At 43.9% G+C, this 17,095-nt stretch overlaps 1 protein-coding gene across 1 annotated transcript in view; it reads right to left on the bottom strand.

Annotated features, from left to right (window-relative positions):
• Positions 1 to 17,095, bottom strand: part of FAM160A1 (family with sequence similarity 160, member A1) — a 234,748-nt gene continuing 217,653 nt past the window's right edge. Inside the window, exons 9-11 of the mRNA XM_006870881.1 lie at positions 7,487 to 7,665; positions 6,784 to 6,922; positions 1 to 254 (exon numbers count right to left, since the gene is read on the bottom strand). Coding sequence (XP_006870943.1) covers positions 1 to 254; positions 6,784 to 6,922; positions 7,487 to 7,665 — 572 coding nt within the window. The remainder of the gene's footprint in view (positions 255 to 6,783; positions 6,923 to 7,486; positions 7,666 to 17,095) is intronic.

Genomic DNA, 17,095 nt, shown 5'->3' with positions numbered 1-17,095 from the left:
CTAACAGCAGGAGTCCTCGCAGTCTCCCAGGATCTTGTAGCACAGGATGGAGTGTTCCTGGGCCAGGGCAGCCAGCTCCTTCAGAAACTCTGGGAAGAGGGCGGCGGCCAGCATGGTGTTCCTCACCGGCAGGGGCAGGTTTGGAAGTGCCCCACACACCTTGGCTCTGTTGGCCAGGAAAGGCTGAAGCACTCTTGGAGGTCCGTCCAAAATGTTCATGCCAGTTCCTGTCCAGGATGCGTCCTGACTGGGATCTGAAACCAGAACCCAGGACTGTCACTGTAGCCCTCCATAGCCCTTTACTCCCTTCCATGCTCTTGAATGAAAAGTAGGAGCAGGGATCCCCAGTCATGGGTTCATTTCCTATAATGACTCAGGTCTGAAGACACAGCCTTTGATCAGACACTTTGTTCCATGCATGTGCCCCAGGAGAAAACCTCCAACACTGGGTCCATCACATGAGGGTTTCAGCCAAACCCTGTATAAGGAACTTCCTGAAGAACCCACAGCAACCATGTAGATTTATCAAAAACCTTCCATGCCCAGATGTGGGGAGGGGCTTTAACGTCTTTAAATGAAAACGACATTGCCTGCATCCGCTAAGAGCAGTCAAAGCTCACCAGGAAGGGAATCTAGGGCTATCCAATGGCTCTACAGCTCCGTAACCTCCCTGTGTTGGGTGACCGCGCTACTTTTACAGAGTAAAGCCATCACATGGCATAGCTACAGGGGGAGGCTAGCTAGGAGGTACCTCCAGCTCTCTGCAGCTCATGTTCTGGCCCCTGGGGCTTCCTGGTGACCCCTACCCCTCTCTCTGCTTTTATGGAGAAAGTGGAGGAAGTCTTTAAAAAATTTTTTTTAATGTTTGCCCTGAAGTCTTTGAATGTTGGAAATAATGAATAGGCACTTGGATGCTGGTAGGCTCAGGCTGAGAATTCCCCACAACCACTGGGCTCTAATGACAGCAGACAGCATGGATGCCTACACTTATGGCTGATTCCAGTGATTTCTATCTCAGTTTAAATAGCCTAGGTTTGAAATGATATGTGACACTGCAGGATAAGCAATGGACTGCTAACCACAAGGTTGGCAGTTCAAACCCACCACCACTCCTTCGAAACCTACAGGTCTGCTATGAGTTGGGAGCGACTTGACGGCACTTAACAACAACAAAATGATATAAGCCCAACCTTAGCATAATTCAAATAATTTGCATTTTCATATCAAATCAGTTACACTAATGAAAATGGTTCTACTTCTCTCTAATTCTTGAACACTTCTAACCTTCATATATCTGTAGGAATAATTCATACCTTCTTCTGTCCCCCATCCAAACAGTCTCATGAAACCAAACAAAACCCACTGCCTTCCAGGCGATTCTGACTTACAATGACCCTTTAAAACAGAGTAGGGTTTCTAAGGAGGAGTCCTGGTGTGGCGCTGTGAGTTAATGTGCTGAACTGCAAAGTCAGTTTAAAACACAAGGTCGGCCGTTCAAGCTCACCAGCCACTCCTTGGAAGCCCTATGCAGGGTCGCTATGGGTGTGAACCAACATGATAGCACTTAACAACAATCTTCACTAAAAGGAACATGCTGACTGTACGGATTTGTTCATTCTTCTGAAAGCCTATGTATACTCAATATTCTTTACCAGCACCATACTTTAAAGGCATCAATCCTGCTCCAGTCTTTCTTATGAATTCTCCAACTTCCACATGCATATAAAGCAACTGACTGAAAATACCAAGGCTTGAGTCAGGCACACTGTGGTCCTCAAAGTGTCATCTTTGCTCTTTCAGTGTTTTAAAATGGTCTTTCATAGATTTACCGAACACAATATACTTCATTTGATTACATCACTGCTGCTTCCAAGGGCGCTGATTGTGATCCAAATAGAATTAAATCCTTGACAACATCAAGCTTTTCTCTTTATCATGATGTTGCTTATGATCTTCTTTACATTGAGGTGCAATGCATACTGAAGGTTGTCGTCTTTGATCTTCAACAGCAAATGCTTCCAGTCCCCTTTCACTTTTTGCAAACAAGGTTGTGTCTTCTGCATATCGCAGGTTGTTAAGGACCTTCCTCCAAGCTTAAGGACCGTCCTTCATACAGTCCCGTTTGTTTCTCCAATTACTTGCTTAGCGTACAGACTGAATAACTATGGTGGAAGTATGGTGAAACAGTCTCATTGCTCCTTCTAAATCATTATATTCAAGTTCTTCATTATTTTGGTTGCTTTTTGGAAGTTGATCCGTTTTTCAACACTCTTCTCAGAGTGGGAAGCCTTAACTACAGCACTAAAAATTCTTGACATTTACAGTACTTTCCACATCACACTACGTAGTCTTTAGTGTTGAAAAAAAAAAAAAAAGTCCTCCCTTTTACAGCTTTAAATATCCTATTAAACTAAAGCCATAAAGAGCTGGGAAAGCTGAGAGTCTGTTTGATGTTTGTTTCCTTTCAGCTAAAACCCACACCATGCCCAGACAACGGAATGAGGACATGAGTGTACCGTCACTGAGTACACCGTCAGCCGTGGGGCACACCCTTCCCCACGCTAGCCCTCAGGCACTCAGCTCCCCACAGGGCTCACATATTTGGATGCCAGTGGGCAGTGGTTAAGTGCTCAGCTGCTAGCCAGAAGGTCGGCAGTTTGAACCCACCAGCCTTGCCACAAGAAAGAGATATGGCAGTGTGCTTCCATAAAGGTCAGAGCTTTGGAAATCCTAAGGGGCAGAATTGACTGAATGCCAACCTCTGGTTCTTTGAGGCTTGGAGAGTGAGATTTTCCTGGAGAGCAATTCTACACTAAGCCCCGTCACTATTTATGCGGGTTCCTCCACCTGGAACCCCACCCCTTCTACCATATCTGCACTTAAAGAGTTCCAATAGGGTAAGGAGTACTGGTACACCAACTCTGCTGCTTACGGGCTGAGTTAACCCAGGTAACTTGCTTCCCTTTTGTGTGTTTTGACTTCCTCATCTGTCTAAAGCTTATAGATTATGGAAGGATTAAATAAATCATTAAGTATAAAGTACACAATGACCTCTTGAAAAGTGTCAAGTATCACCCTGCAGTTGCCACGGACTTCGCAAAGCATTTCCTGTTACCTGCATCATTTCCTAGAATGATGCCCTGTCCTAACCTCCCACCTCATTTTATCTATCTTTACACCTGCTAAGGCCTTCAATGGCTGCAGTCTTACACTGTTACTGGTATCTATATATACTGGTGGGGTACTGTAGGATAAGTACTGGACTGCTAACCACAAGGTCAGTGGTTCAAACCCACCAGCCGCTCCTTGGAAACCCTATACAGAGTCACTATGAGTTGGAACTGACTCAATCCCATTTAACAACAATGACAACTAGACTTTGTGCTTTTGGAGGACTGAGCCCCTATCTGGAAATGTGTCCTCCCCACCCCCTATCACAACCCCTGCTGACAGCAGCAGCGGATAAGCATCTGTTGAGTGAATGAGTGACAGAACCAACACATACAAGGTCTTCCCTACTCCTGATCCTTGCTGGAGCTGGCTCATTTTCATCTTTCTCTCCAATTCACTCCTTTCCTCCTCCCAAAGGGTGCGTTAGTGGTCAGCTTGAATCCATGAATGGAAGGTTTCATCACAAAAGCTAATTTCACCATTTCAAGAATGGGATGGTTTTCACTGAGGCAGCAGGAGCCATGTGAGGGAGGATCAAGGACTTGCAGGGCTCTTGCTGCAGCGGCTGTACCAGCACTGGGACACAGCGATGCAGGGTCACCTCAGAAGTGCTGGACTTCCACTGTGTCATCCTGGACCTCCCACTTCCAGAGATAGAAATCAGTTACAGTGCTCTGCATATGACTGAACACATTACTCCATGGCTTGGAAGGCATGGAGGGCAGAAATAAGGGCCTGACAACTGGCTAAACCTCAGAAAAGTCTCAAGAAAGGGAAGTCCCTGCCCTGGAGCACCGGTTACTCTGAGGCTGACTTTGTTAGGGCATTTCGGAGAAGGCCCGCCCATTTTTTCAGGGTTGCAGGTGCTTGAGTAACACCTTCGTGTAGCTTACAACAGGTGCGCAAAAGTACCTGAAGAGAAATGCTGGGAGGATGGCAAATAGAAATAAATGTCAGAATCAGGAGTGGTTTTACGAAATATTGCCCTGGGTCTGAAAACATGCAACAGAGGGTTTTCATGGCAATTACTGGAAAGATTTCAGAAGTTAGGCGAGAAATTCATTACACCCCTAACATCAGCAGTTAGGTACCAAGACAACAGAGTCCCACATATGTGACCCATTAAGCATGATTCTTAATGATAAAACTGCTCTGGGCCCCTAGATGTACGACTCAGTCTCAGCAGTCACATCATGCTTAATGTGTCAGAGGTCAGTTTTGCTCAAGGGGACAGGGAGGGACCTTGCCCGTTCTCTTCACCAGTGTAGAGTTGGAGGGTGGTTGTCTCTTTGCTAGCCTGAAAGAAGTTAGAAAGTTTATCTGAGAAACTCCATGAAAAGAAAATCTTCTAAGAAAAGCTTCCTACAAGTCCAAGTCCCCTTAGTGCCACAAACCTTAAAACCATTGACTACAGCTGACAACTTTGACAATTTTATGAGTTAGGGAAAGTTCCCCTGGGCACATCTCTGGCAACCTGCCTATCTGAAGCCCAGGCAAAGCACAAGGTGTGAATGACCCACCCACCTACTCCATCACCCCTCTCCCTGAGAGTGTTGGTTAAGGCTCAGTGCACAGTGTTGACAAGGAATCTGTGCACGGTTGAGTGTGTATGTTCCTGCATGCGCTCGTGCACTTGCTCATCTCCATGAATCAGGCTGGGCCACCTCACCTACGTGAACTTCATGATCCTACCTTGCGGCCTCACTACCCTGGGTCTCTCTGGCTCCTTCTTTCTGAACTGAAAAGGAAGCCAATGGTACCTTTCGTGCCCATTTCAGTGTTGTTTGAAAACTGATTGCCTGGGAAGGCACTCTGTACAATACGAAACACAAATGAAGCTCGAGCCTGGTGTATGTACAATATAAGGTCTACTTCTGGATGTCCTTGCTAGGTGGCGTCCAGTCAACGCCGACTCACGGTGACCGCCCTCACAAATCCTTGCACTGCTTGAGTCCACTGTTTCCGCTCCTGTGTTGATCCACCTTCTTTATTGAAAACTGGCCACACCTCCTTGCAGCTCTTCACATCAACAGGTAGCGCTTGTCCTCCATTCTTGAATCTGGGCTGGCCCTGTGACTTGCTTTGACCAACAGAACACAGCAGAGCTGATCTTATGTGATCCCGAGTCTGAGACTCAAAGATTCTGTTTGCTTCTGCTCTTGCTCAGGAACCCTACAGCTATGGTACGGACAAGCCTCAGCTAACCACTAGACGATGAGAAGCACATACGCCCATCATCCCAGCCCAAAAGCCAGAGACATGGGTGAGGCCATGCTAGACATCTTGTCACCTGCTGACAGCAGGCACAAGAGGGAGTCTCACCAAGATGAGCTGAGCTTGGCCTAGATCAGCAGAGCCACCCAGCTAAGCTCAAGGACTCAGGAGCAATAATCAGTGGCTTTGTTTTAAGCTGCTGAGTTAGCATGGTATGTTATACACAAAAGCTGACTGTGCACATGGGTCAGAAAAGGACAGGCAGAGTTTACCTTCCTACCAAGAATTGAGGCATTCGTTTTCTCCATGAAATGGTTCTAACAAAGCCCAATCCCCCTAGTTTTACCATTAGCACAAGGCTAACTGCAGTGTCCCAAGGGTGCATCACATTCAGAGTTCCAGAGTGGATGTTGCTGTTGTTGAGTGCCATCGAGACGGTTCCTCCTCCTAACAACCCTGTGTAGGGTTTCTGAGGAGCAAGTGGTGAGTGCTTATCCTTGCAGTGCTTAACCTACCATGCCACACCAGGACTCCAAATGGAGGCAGGGCCAAGCCTTCAGAACTCTGGGTTCTTTTTAGCTTCTTTGAAAGTTTTGGAACCTGCCTGGAGTCACAGGTCTATAGCCAACTTGATTCTGAGTATGTGCCTTGAGCCAGACAGAAAGCTCCAGCTTATAACTCAGCTGCTGAGCGATGCCTCACTTGTGTGTGGGGATCATTAAGAGCCAGAACAATATGGGACATTCTGTCATTTGTTTTCACCAAGGCCTAAGTCACAGCTCAGAAGACAACTGGTTAGTCATAAAATCCATTCGACCTGAGCTTTACTGAGGCAGAACCACTGGCCCCCTGAACTCTACCTCAGCACAACCCCACCCTCCCACCTGCTGTGTCAGAGCCCCATCTCACCACCCCTCACTCTCAGGGACTTCAGGCTGATTCACTTCACTTCCTCCAGTCCAACCAAGAAAGTTTTTACCTCCTAGAGCCAAAAAGTGCATTTAGTTTGGGCCCAAAAAACTAATAAAGAGAACGGATGTCCTCCTCAGGGTCAGACTGGCCAGGAGATGGCTTGAGTGTACACATAATGCTGCTTTCTATCTGAGTTATTTACTGCTAGCCTGATAATAACCCACACATCAGTCCCTTCCTTGAGCCATTCTAAGAAAAATAAATGCCTTCTACATCCTTCAGCAATGGGAACAAACATATCAGGTGTGGGCAGATTCTCCAAAGCTTTCCTTAGATTTAAGAACATTAATAATAGGCCCCATCCTATTGGGCCTACGAGCATAACAATATCTTTAAATGCTTCCAGAGCCCATGAACCAAACTAGGAGGCTAGGGCAATAGAGGAGGGCTGTTTCAGGAGAGATGTGAAGGAAGACTTAGGTATACCTTTGGTTAGTGACTCAGGGGCCGGATCGCACATGTCCACTCGGAAGAGCAGGTACTGCTGGGCCTGCATGAGGAGCCCTGGGAAATCTCTCTCCACAGAAGCAAACTGTTCGATTTTGTTTTTCACAGATGCAAGGACCTGTCAAAAGCAACATTAATGACGATAATGCTTCACAGCAACAATCCCATCCCCAGTTATCAATAAATCTTTCAGGTGTGCTCCTCATGAATCAGGGGTTGGGGGCGGGGACTGTTAGTTACCATATTAGGCATTTGCTCATTTTTAACTGCCTAGGTGGTGTTCCTGGTAGGGCACCCTCGAAACATCAAACTAAATTAAGCTTTGCAGTTTGTTGAGAAGAAGCTACACAACCAGCTTCATAGGACAGGGAAGAAAAGGAAATCATCACAATGGTGGCTGTGTGCCGTGGAGTCGGTTCCGACTCATAGTGACCCTGTACAGGGTTTCTGAGGCTGTAAATCTTTATGGGATCAGAACGCCTCATCTTTCTCCCGTGGAACAGCTGGTAGTTTACAACTGCTGACCTTGCAGTTCACACCCAAATCGTAACCACTACGCTACCAGAGTTCCTTAATCATCACAATAGAGGGGTTTATAAAGAATAACAACAAAATACCACAGAGGAGGGAGAAAGGAGTCAGTAAACAGTCCACAGGCTGGCTGCGGACGCTGCTGGCCTACCTGATACAGAGAGCGCACACTTGGCTGGAAGACCATGTTGGTGTTGAGCAGAAAAGAACGCAGCAGCGGTTGAGGGTAGCTGGCTAGCTGAGTGATGATCCCAATAAGCAGCAAATTAACATGCAAAGAGTTCTCCAGCATGTTCTCCAGCTTTGATAGGACCACGCTGATGAAGGGGCCTGCAGAGAGATACAAGGCTTCAGGGTAGGGCACATCTTTCCTCAACAACCAAGAGCCACCGGAGCCACAGCCTCCAAACTCCTGCAGGCCTTGGCCATGAGGTACAGAACCAAGTGCTCAAATATAGTCAGGGCTCTTCCCGCTTTAAAACCCAAACCAAGACAAACCACCCCCACATAAAGAAAGCAAAAAGGCTGAATGGGGGAGCTAGTACTTTGATTCTGTGAACTGCTTTAATTCTCCGCAAATTATCAAACCTGGAAAAAAAAGCAAAATCAGACTGCAAATAATGCTTAAAAATTTAAAATAGACTTTTCCACACTGTTCCTGTTTATCTAGAAGCTCAAAAAGAGGACACGTATCATCTCCTGGTTCTGTGTGCTATAGGGCTTCCACACTGACCAACGTCCACTGCTGTTGAGTCGATTATGACTCATAGTGAACCTCTACAACAGAGTAGAACTGACCCGTAGGATTTCCAAGGCTGGAATACTTATGAAAGGCACCCTGGTGTGGTGCTATAGGATAAGCACTGGACCACCAACTCACCAGCCATTCCTCAGAAACCCTATGCAGGTGTTGCTAGGATTCAGAAGTGACTCGACAGCACTCAACAATAACAATCTTTATGGAAGCAGACTGTCATATCTTGCTCCTGTGACACAGGTGGTGGGTTTGAACTGCTAATCTTTCGGTCAGCAATTGAGTGCTTAACCACTGCACCACCAGGGAGCCTATACAAATATTGTTGTTTGTTGTTGTTAAGTGCCATCAAGTGGGTTTGGACTCATAGTGACTCTGTATACAGTTTCTAAGGAGTGGCTGGTGAGTTTGAATTGCTGAACTTGCTTAGCACTTGGTTAACAGTCCAGTGCTTATCCTACAGTGACACACCAGGACTCCCTGACTCAGGGTTGTTGTTGTTAAGTGGTTCCAACTCACTGTGACCCTCTCTGGGGGTTCTGAGGAGTGGCTGGTGGGTTTGAACTGCCAACCTTGTGGTTAGAAGTTCAGTGCTTATTCTACAGTGCTACACCAGGACTCCATACAAACATTGTTGTTGTTAAGTGCTGTCAAGTCAGTTCTGACTCATAGAGACCCTGTATAGGGTTTTCTGATAAGCGACTGCTGAGCTTGAACTGCCGACGCTACGATTCAAACTGACTTTGTAGTCCAGCACATTAATACATTAGAGGCTGTCAAAACATTTTTAGTAATAAAAACATCTTTGTGTTGTAAGAATCACCAAACATATACACACTAAATTTACCAGTCAGCAACACTGTGAACAGAAATAGTCCCAAGCAAGCTCTCTGAAAAACATTCTGCTTTGTCAAGTATCGCAGTGTGAAAGAATGGAGAAAGGTAAGCAGCCCCGGATAACTCAGTAACCCAACTCTAAGATTTGTTGTTGAGTGCCAACGAGTCGGTTCCAACCCATAGCAACCCTACATAGGGTTTCTGAGGAACAGCTGGTGAGCTTGAACTGCCAACCTTGCTGTTAAAACCAACTTTGCAGTCCAGAGCATTAACCCACAGCACTGCACCAGGACTCCATGCTTTAAGATTAGAATGAAAGAACTCAATTTTGGGAATTCTAAGTTCCATAAAAAAGGCAAAATCTACATGGCTACAAATGAAGTTCATTAAAATTTTTTTTTTTAAGAAAGGCAAAAAGTACACCTATGGAAGCAGTAGCTCAAATGAGGGAACAAATTCTTACAACAAGAATCATTCCCACCCCCTCCACACACAGAGTAGACAGGGATGGGCAACTTGGACATTGGCTACCCAAAATGGGGAGGGGAGGGGCTACAAAGGCAAGAAGTGACTGGCTTACAATCTTTCAAGAGGGAACCTAGAGCCAGGGGGCCTCAAGGAAGGCAGAATCTCCAGTGAGTACTATCCAATCTGCCTAGGCGGGTCTCTGTGATACAATAGTGAATAATTGTTATCAGGACTGATTGTGAAGATTGGAAATGTAAAGGTAGACGTTTTATAGCAAGCAAGGGAGGGAATAACTTTCCAGTCTAGGAGCAGAGGTCCCTAGGACCATCAACAGAGAAGAGCTGAGAGCAGGAACCTACCCAGAGAAGCAGTGATGCCTGAGATGGAGGCAGAGACAATGACGTGGAGCGATGGAGCAGCTGGGGACTTTAGATCCAGAGAGGGAGAGTGACTGTGTGCTGAAGACTGGAGGGCGGGGATAGTGTAGGGGGCAGGCTTGCAGGGTATACCCTTTGGTTGGTTGATGATGCATGGGAAGAGATTGTAACCATGGCAATGATACAATGTACGACAGAATGAAAGTAAAACTAATGTTCTCCCATGTAAACTATCATATAATTCACAATAAAACACTTTAAAAAAAAGGCAAAAAGTTTCTACTGTGGGTTGATAGGAAATTAGGATGCTTATGATTGAGTTCACTGAAGGCAGGGAAAATCAAGAAACCAATCTAGTGTTAAAAACATTACATATAGATGTTTTAGATTTTCACCATGAAAGTGCTCTTCCCATTAAAGCAAAATCAATGAGAATTTTGTATTTCACCCAGCGGAGCTATTGATGATGCCACTAAACCATGAGCTCACAACCCTTGATGAATAAATGTGCTTTATAAAGACCCCACATCAACATTAATTTGAATTTAACAAAAGCGCACTTCATTACAAGAAGCTTTTCCCAGAAGTCTGGTAAGTATAAGAAAATAAAACCTTTGTCAAGAAAACAGAAGCTATTTGTAAGAAATGTAAACATCAAACCTAGACCTTTTCTTTACTAACATAGGCAAGTAACACAGTATTGGCAAAATGTTTCCATCTCTAGGAGAAATACAGGCTGTATCTTGCTGTTGTTGGTAAGTGCCATCAAGTAAGTTCTGACCCATAATGACCCTGTATATAGGGTTTCCAAGGAGCTGCTGGTGGACCGACCTTGCAGTCCAGTGTATTATCCTAGAGCACCACATTCAAAACACAGGAAAGACAGCATCCCCTCCTTGTAGAGTCTTCACTGGTTTAGCCCAACTTCCCCAGTCTTGGGTTGGTGGCAGAGCTCTTCCTTCACTCTCCGGGACACAGGAGGTCAATAAATTCTTCAACTAGAGAGCCCTTGGAAAACTACAAAACTGGGAGAGTTGGCCAAGCACACTCACAAATTCCAGACTACAAGCCTGGTTTGAAAGCAACTCACGATTTTGCCATCAAGCACTGCAGATACACCACTGGGAACTCTTCTAGAGACATCACAACACAATCTAGCCTTCCAGGTAGATCTATAGCAGGGGTGGGGAGCCTTTGTTCTGTTGAAATTTATAACATCATTCACAGGCCACCCAATAGTATCAAACTTAAAAATTAGCCTGCTATATTTGGCCACTTAATTAACTTACCTCACATGATGGCAACAGGTTGCCTTGGCAGGATCAGAACAAATGATTACTTGGGCCTTACACTGCCCTCGGGACTGATGTTTCCCACCCCTGATCTATAGGGAGATCCTCCTCATCCTCAATCCTGGACTCAAGCTTCTCCCACCCTACTCTACCCATCTCATTTCACCCAAAGCAATCCCTAGTTCTGCATCTATTTCTCTCAGAAGGAGCAAGGTCCTTGAATTAAGACATATTTAGGCAGGTTACTTGTTGTTGTTACGTGCCATCAAGTCGGTTCTGACCCATAGTGACCTTGTATAGGGTTTCCGAGGAGCAGCTGGTGAGCTTGAACTGCCGACCTTGCAGTTCAAATCAGCTTTTCAGTCCAGCGCACTAACCCATAGTGCCACACCAGGACTCTTTAAAAGGTATGTTCCAAATGTGATCCCTCAACTGTCCTTCCACAGTTCTAGACTGTAAGTGACCGCACCCACATACCAAGTCACCATTTACAGTCCATCACCTCTACAAAGAAGGAAAAAGGCCCAAAGCCTGTGCCCTGTGGCAAGTAGGATTGTTATCACATTTTCTCACCAGAATGACAATAATAGGTAGAGGTCTGCTGACTATCATTATAAAACCATTAATGACTTTAATTACAACTTCCTAGGCATATGTAATAAAAGCACATATGTGTAATAGAAACCCTTTCAAATTCCTCTCTTATTCTAGCACTTATAAAAAACAGAAAACAAAAAAACCTGTTTAGCATAAAGCAATTGCTAGGGGAAACTGGCAAGCTGCTGAAAGTAAGAAACCTCAGTTACAATTTGGAATGCCACAGGTACGAATGGGAGGGGTGTCTTTTCCTCTTTTCTAAGATAAACTCTCCTTTCAGAATATATTGAAATTTTCACAATGCCTGTGATTATCTCTACCACCCCCTCTTGACATTCGCATCTCTCCCCTGATGTACCCCACCTCTGCCTCAGCCAACCTGCCTCCTTCTCCTAGTTCCAGATGGAACCTCTATCTATTTGGGGCCTCAGGTCTACCTTGGAAACACCTCTGAATGTGGACCTTCGTGTCCCCTTCTCCTGCCTTGGGCCAGAGTCTCATCATTTCTTGTCTGGAGTCTGTATTTTAACTGAGATTAAAAAATCTTTTTTTTCCACACATTAAAAAGATTAAAACACAAACTTCCTCCCTGGAGGCAACAGATTCTTTCGGAAATATTGAGTACTTAGTATGTGAAAAACAGTAATCTTTTTATAAATCAACTTACTAACAAGAAATGTTTATTATTTATCCCCATTTAAGGATAAGGTAGAATGCTAAGTGAATACAGCAGTAAATGAGGGAGTCAGGATTTTAATCCAAACACTTAATCTCCAGGGCACAGACACCAAAGCAGCACATTCTCTGCCTCTCAAAGAATGTGTGTGTGTGTGTGTTTTTTAAAATACATGAAAAATTTCTTGACACACTGATCTACACCTTGCACACTTTACAATTTATACTGGCAGCTGCCCCATATCAGTACATACACAGCTGCCTCATTCTTCTCAGATCCACAAGATAGTCAATTGCTGTGGGTATTGCTAAAGTAAACTAGCCTACCATTGGGTATTTGGGTTGTTTCTGGTCTTTTTCTATTATAAACAGTGTCGCAAAGGACATCCTTGTATATACATCCTGGCACAAAAGTGTGAAAATAGCTGTGAAGATGTTCTTAGAAACAGCATTACTAGATCAAATCACGGGGGCACTGTGAATTTTGACAAGAATCTCTGACTTGATCTCCCTGGCACCAAGGAGAATGCTCTCAAATACAGACCCAGTCACATCACTCCCCTCCCCAACTTTAACACCTCACTGCCGAGGACACGAGGTCCCCCATTTCTCAGCTTGGCCAAGAGGCCCCTTAAAAGTTAGAATCAGCTGTGTTTTCTGGGCTCTTTGCCCACATGATCCATGCTCTAGACATTAAAAACCAAAACAGAAATGCCAGTTACTACCCAGTTGATTCTGACTCCTGGTCGCCTCGTGTGTTGGGGGAGAGCTATGATAGGGTTTGCAGTGGATGATTTTTCAAAAGTCGATCCCCATCCCTTTCTTAAGAGGTGCCTCGGGGTAGACTCAAACCTCCAACCTTTGGGTGAGCATCTGTGCATGTCAACCATTTGTATGTACCACCCAAGGACTCCTCTCTAGATACTCTCTTCCCAAGATACCCCATGTGCAGTCAGGCTCCTTTGCCTGCCCTCTTGCTGATTCTTCTGTCTAGACTACCATTCTCATTCCCTTGTCCTGGGAATTTCTATGAACTGTTCATGCCTCAGCACTGTGAAACCTTCCCAGCCCCACCACTGGGTTCCCATAGGACTTGGCATAGAACAGCTCTTCTAAAGAGAGTCCAGTTCCTTTGTTGATGTCTCCTCTGAAACTCTATGAGTTTCTTCATTATTTCGTCCTTGTTAAGTGCCTTCCAGTTGGTTCCGACTCATAGCAACCCTGTATAGGGTTTCCATGGAGTGGCTGGTGGGCTTCAACTGTCAACCTTGAGGATAACAATCTAATGCTTATCTTAACAACATCACTCCAAGACTCCAGTGTCCTAGTTGTTGTTACTGTTAAGTGATGTCCAGTTAGCTCTGACTCATAGCCCCCCCGCCACCACCCCCTGCCCATGCACAACAGAATACAACAGTGCCCGGTCCTGGGCCATCCTCACAACTGTGCTACTCTTGAGTCCATTGCTGTTGCCACTGTGCCAATCCGTGGGGGGGGGGGTTCTTCCTCTTTTTTACTGACCCTCCACTTTAACAAGCATGATGTCCTTCTCCAGGGACTGGTCCCTCTGATAACATGTCCAAAGCATGACAAATGAAGTCTCGCCATCCTGGTTTCTAAGGAGCATTCTGGATGTACTTCTAATGTGACAGACTTGTTTGTTCTTCTGGCAGTCCATGGTACTTCTGATATTCTCCAACACCATAATGCAAATGTAGCAATTCTTCTAAGGTCTTTTTTAATCATTGTCCAACTTTCACATGCATATGAGGCTACTGAAAATACCATGGCTCGGGTTAGGTGAACTTTAGACCTAAACGTGATTTTTTTTCTACTGAACACTTTAAAGCAGGCTTGTGCACGCAGATTTGCCTGATAATTTGATTTCTCGACTACTGCTTCCATGCTTAATCTGAGCAAAATGAAGTCTTTTTTTCAATCTTTTCTCCATCTATCATGTTACTTACTGGTGCAGTGGTGAGGATTTTTGTTTTCTTTACATTGAGACGCAATCCATATTGAAAGCTGTGTTCTCCAAACTTCATCAATAAGTGTTTTAAGTCTTCTCTGCTTCCAGCAAGCAAGGCTGTATGTTATGTTGTTGCTGTTGTTGAGTGCCACTGAGTTATTTCCAACCTGTATAGGGTTTCCAAGGAGCAAATGGTGAGCTTGAACCGCCAAACTTGTGCTTCAAACCAACTCTGCAGCCCAGTGCATTAACCTGCAGTGCCACAACAGGACTCCAGTTGCATGTTACAGCTGGTTGCGAATGAGTCTTCCTCCAATCCTGATACCACCTTCTTCTTCGTATAATCTAGCTTCTCAAATTATTTGCTCAGCAAACAGACTGAGCAACACTGGCGCACACCTTTCCTGATTTTATACCGTTCAGTATCCCCTTGTTATATTCCAATGACTGCCTCTTGGTCTATGTATTAGGTTCCTAATGGTCACAATTAAGTGTTCTAGAATACCCATTCTTACCAATGTTATCCATAACTTGTCATGATCCACAGGGTCAAAAGACTTTGCATAGTTAATAAAGCACAAATTAACATCCTTCTGAATTCTCTGCTTTCAAGTCATGATCCAGCTGACATCAACAAAGATATCCCTCGTTTCATGTTTTCTTCTGAATCATCTTGAATTTCTGCCAGTTCTTTGCTGATGTACTGTTGCAGCTGTTTTTGAATTATCTTCAGAAAATTTTACTTGTAAGTGATATTAATGATGTTGTTTGATTTCCACATTCCATTGGGTCACATTGCTTGGGTACACATATGGATTTCTTCTAATCGGTTGGCTGGGTAGCTAGCTGTCTTTCAGATTTCTTGGCATGTATGAGTGAGTACCTCCAGTGCTACGTCACTTTGTTGAAAGATTTCAATTTGCATTCCATTAATTCCTAGAGTTTTGTTTTTCGCCAGTGCATGCAGTGTAGCTTGGATTTCCTCCTTCAATACCAATGGTTTTTGATCATATGCTACCTCTTGAAATGGTTGAACTTTAATCATTTATTTTTGGTATAGTGACTCTATGTATACCTTCCATATTCTTCTCATACTTCCTGCATCAATCAATATTTTGCCCATTTGTTGTTGTTGTTAAGTGACATTGAGTCGATTCTGACTCATACAGGGATCCTGATAGGGTTTCCTTCAATATTTCAAGTACAGGATTCTTTTCTTTAGTTCTTTCAGCTTGAGAAAAATGTTGAGTGTGTTTTTCCCTCTTGGTTTTCTAACTCCAAGTCTATTACATTTCATTATAATACTTGACTTTGTCTTCTTCTCAAAGTTGCCCTTTGAAATTTCTTGTTCAGCTCTTTGACTTCTTACTATCTTCCATTTGTTTTAGCATTTCTACACTGGAGAGCAAATTTCAGAGTGTTTTGACACCCATTTTGGTACTTTCTTTCTTACCTGGTTTTTGTGGGTTTTTTTTTAAATAATCTTTTGCTTTCTTCCTGTATGATGCTCATCCCACAACTCTTCTGGTCTTTGGTCATTAGTGTCTAATGTATCAAATCTGTTCTTGAGATGGTCTCTAAATTCATGTAGAATATTTTCAAGGTCATATTTTGGTTCTTGTGGACTTGTTTAAATTTTCTTCAGCTTTAGCCAGAACTTGTATATGAGCATTTGATGGGCTGTTCTACAGTAGTCCCTGGCCTTGTTTTGGTTGATGATGTGGAGCGCTTCCACGTCTTTCTTCACAGATGAAATCAATTTGGTTTCTGGTAATTACATCTAATGAGGTCCATGTGTATACTCATCTTTTATGCTGTTTAAAAAAGATATTTGCAATGAACAAGTCATCGGTCTTGCAAAATTATCTATCATGCAGTCTCCAGCATGATTTGTATCACCAAGGCCATATTTTCAACTACTGATCCTTTCTCTTTGCTTCCAGCCTTCACATTCCAATCATCAGTAATTATCAATACATCTTGATTGCACTGTTTGATCAATTTTAGACTGAAGAAGTTGATTGTTGATGTTGTTAAGCGCCGTCGAGTCAGTTCTGACTCACAGCAACCCTTAATACAGTTTTTGAGGAGCAGATGATAAGCTTAAACCAACGAACTTGCAGTTCAAGCTGATCTTGCAGTCCAGCGCATTAACCCGCAGAATTCTTCAATTTCATCATCAGTGGCTTTAGTGGTTGGCACATAAATTTTAATAATATTGATATTTACGGGTCTCCCTTGTGTTGTTTTTAAGTGCCATAGAGTGGGTTTCAACTTATGCTAACCTTGTATAGAGTTTCTGAGGAGAGGCTGGTGGGTTTGAACCACAGACCTTTCAATTAGCAGTCCAGTGCTTATTCTACATCACCACTACCTTGTAGGTGTACATGTATTATCCCATCACAACTATCTGTACTTCAAGATAGATCTTGAAATGTTCATCTTAACAATGAATGCTTCAATTCACGTTCCCAGCATAGTTAAGGAAATTATTTGTCTAAGTCAGAATGGCCAATACCAATTCATTTCAGCTCAATAATGCCAATGATATTGACCTTTATGTGTTCTGTTTCATTTTTGATAATGTCCAATATTCCTAGATTCATACTTTGTACATTCCATGTTCCAATTATTGATGCATGTTTGAAGCTGTTTCCCCTAGTTTTGAATTATGCCCCATTAGTAAATGAAGGAAACATTTTGTACCAAAAGGAAATGGTTAATGTTCAACCATTTCAAGAGATACCATATGAACAAGAGCCAATGATACTCAGAGAGGAAGTCCAAAGTG

The sequence above is a fragment of the Chrysochloris asiatica genome, unplaced genomic scaffold, assembly GCF_000296735.1.
Source record: "Chrysochloris asiatica unplaced genomic scaffold, ChrAsi1.0 scaffold00155, whole genome shotgun sequence".
Taxonomy (NCBI): Eukaryota; Metazoa; Chordata; class Mammalia; order Afrosoricida; family Chrysochloridae; genus Chrysochloris; species Chrysochloris asiatica.
Note: the sequence above shows the minus strand (reverse complement) of the source record. Positions and strands in the feature narration are given on the sequence as shown.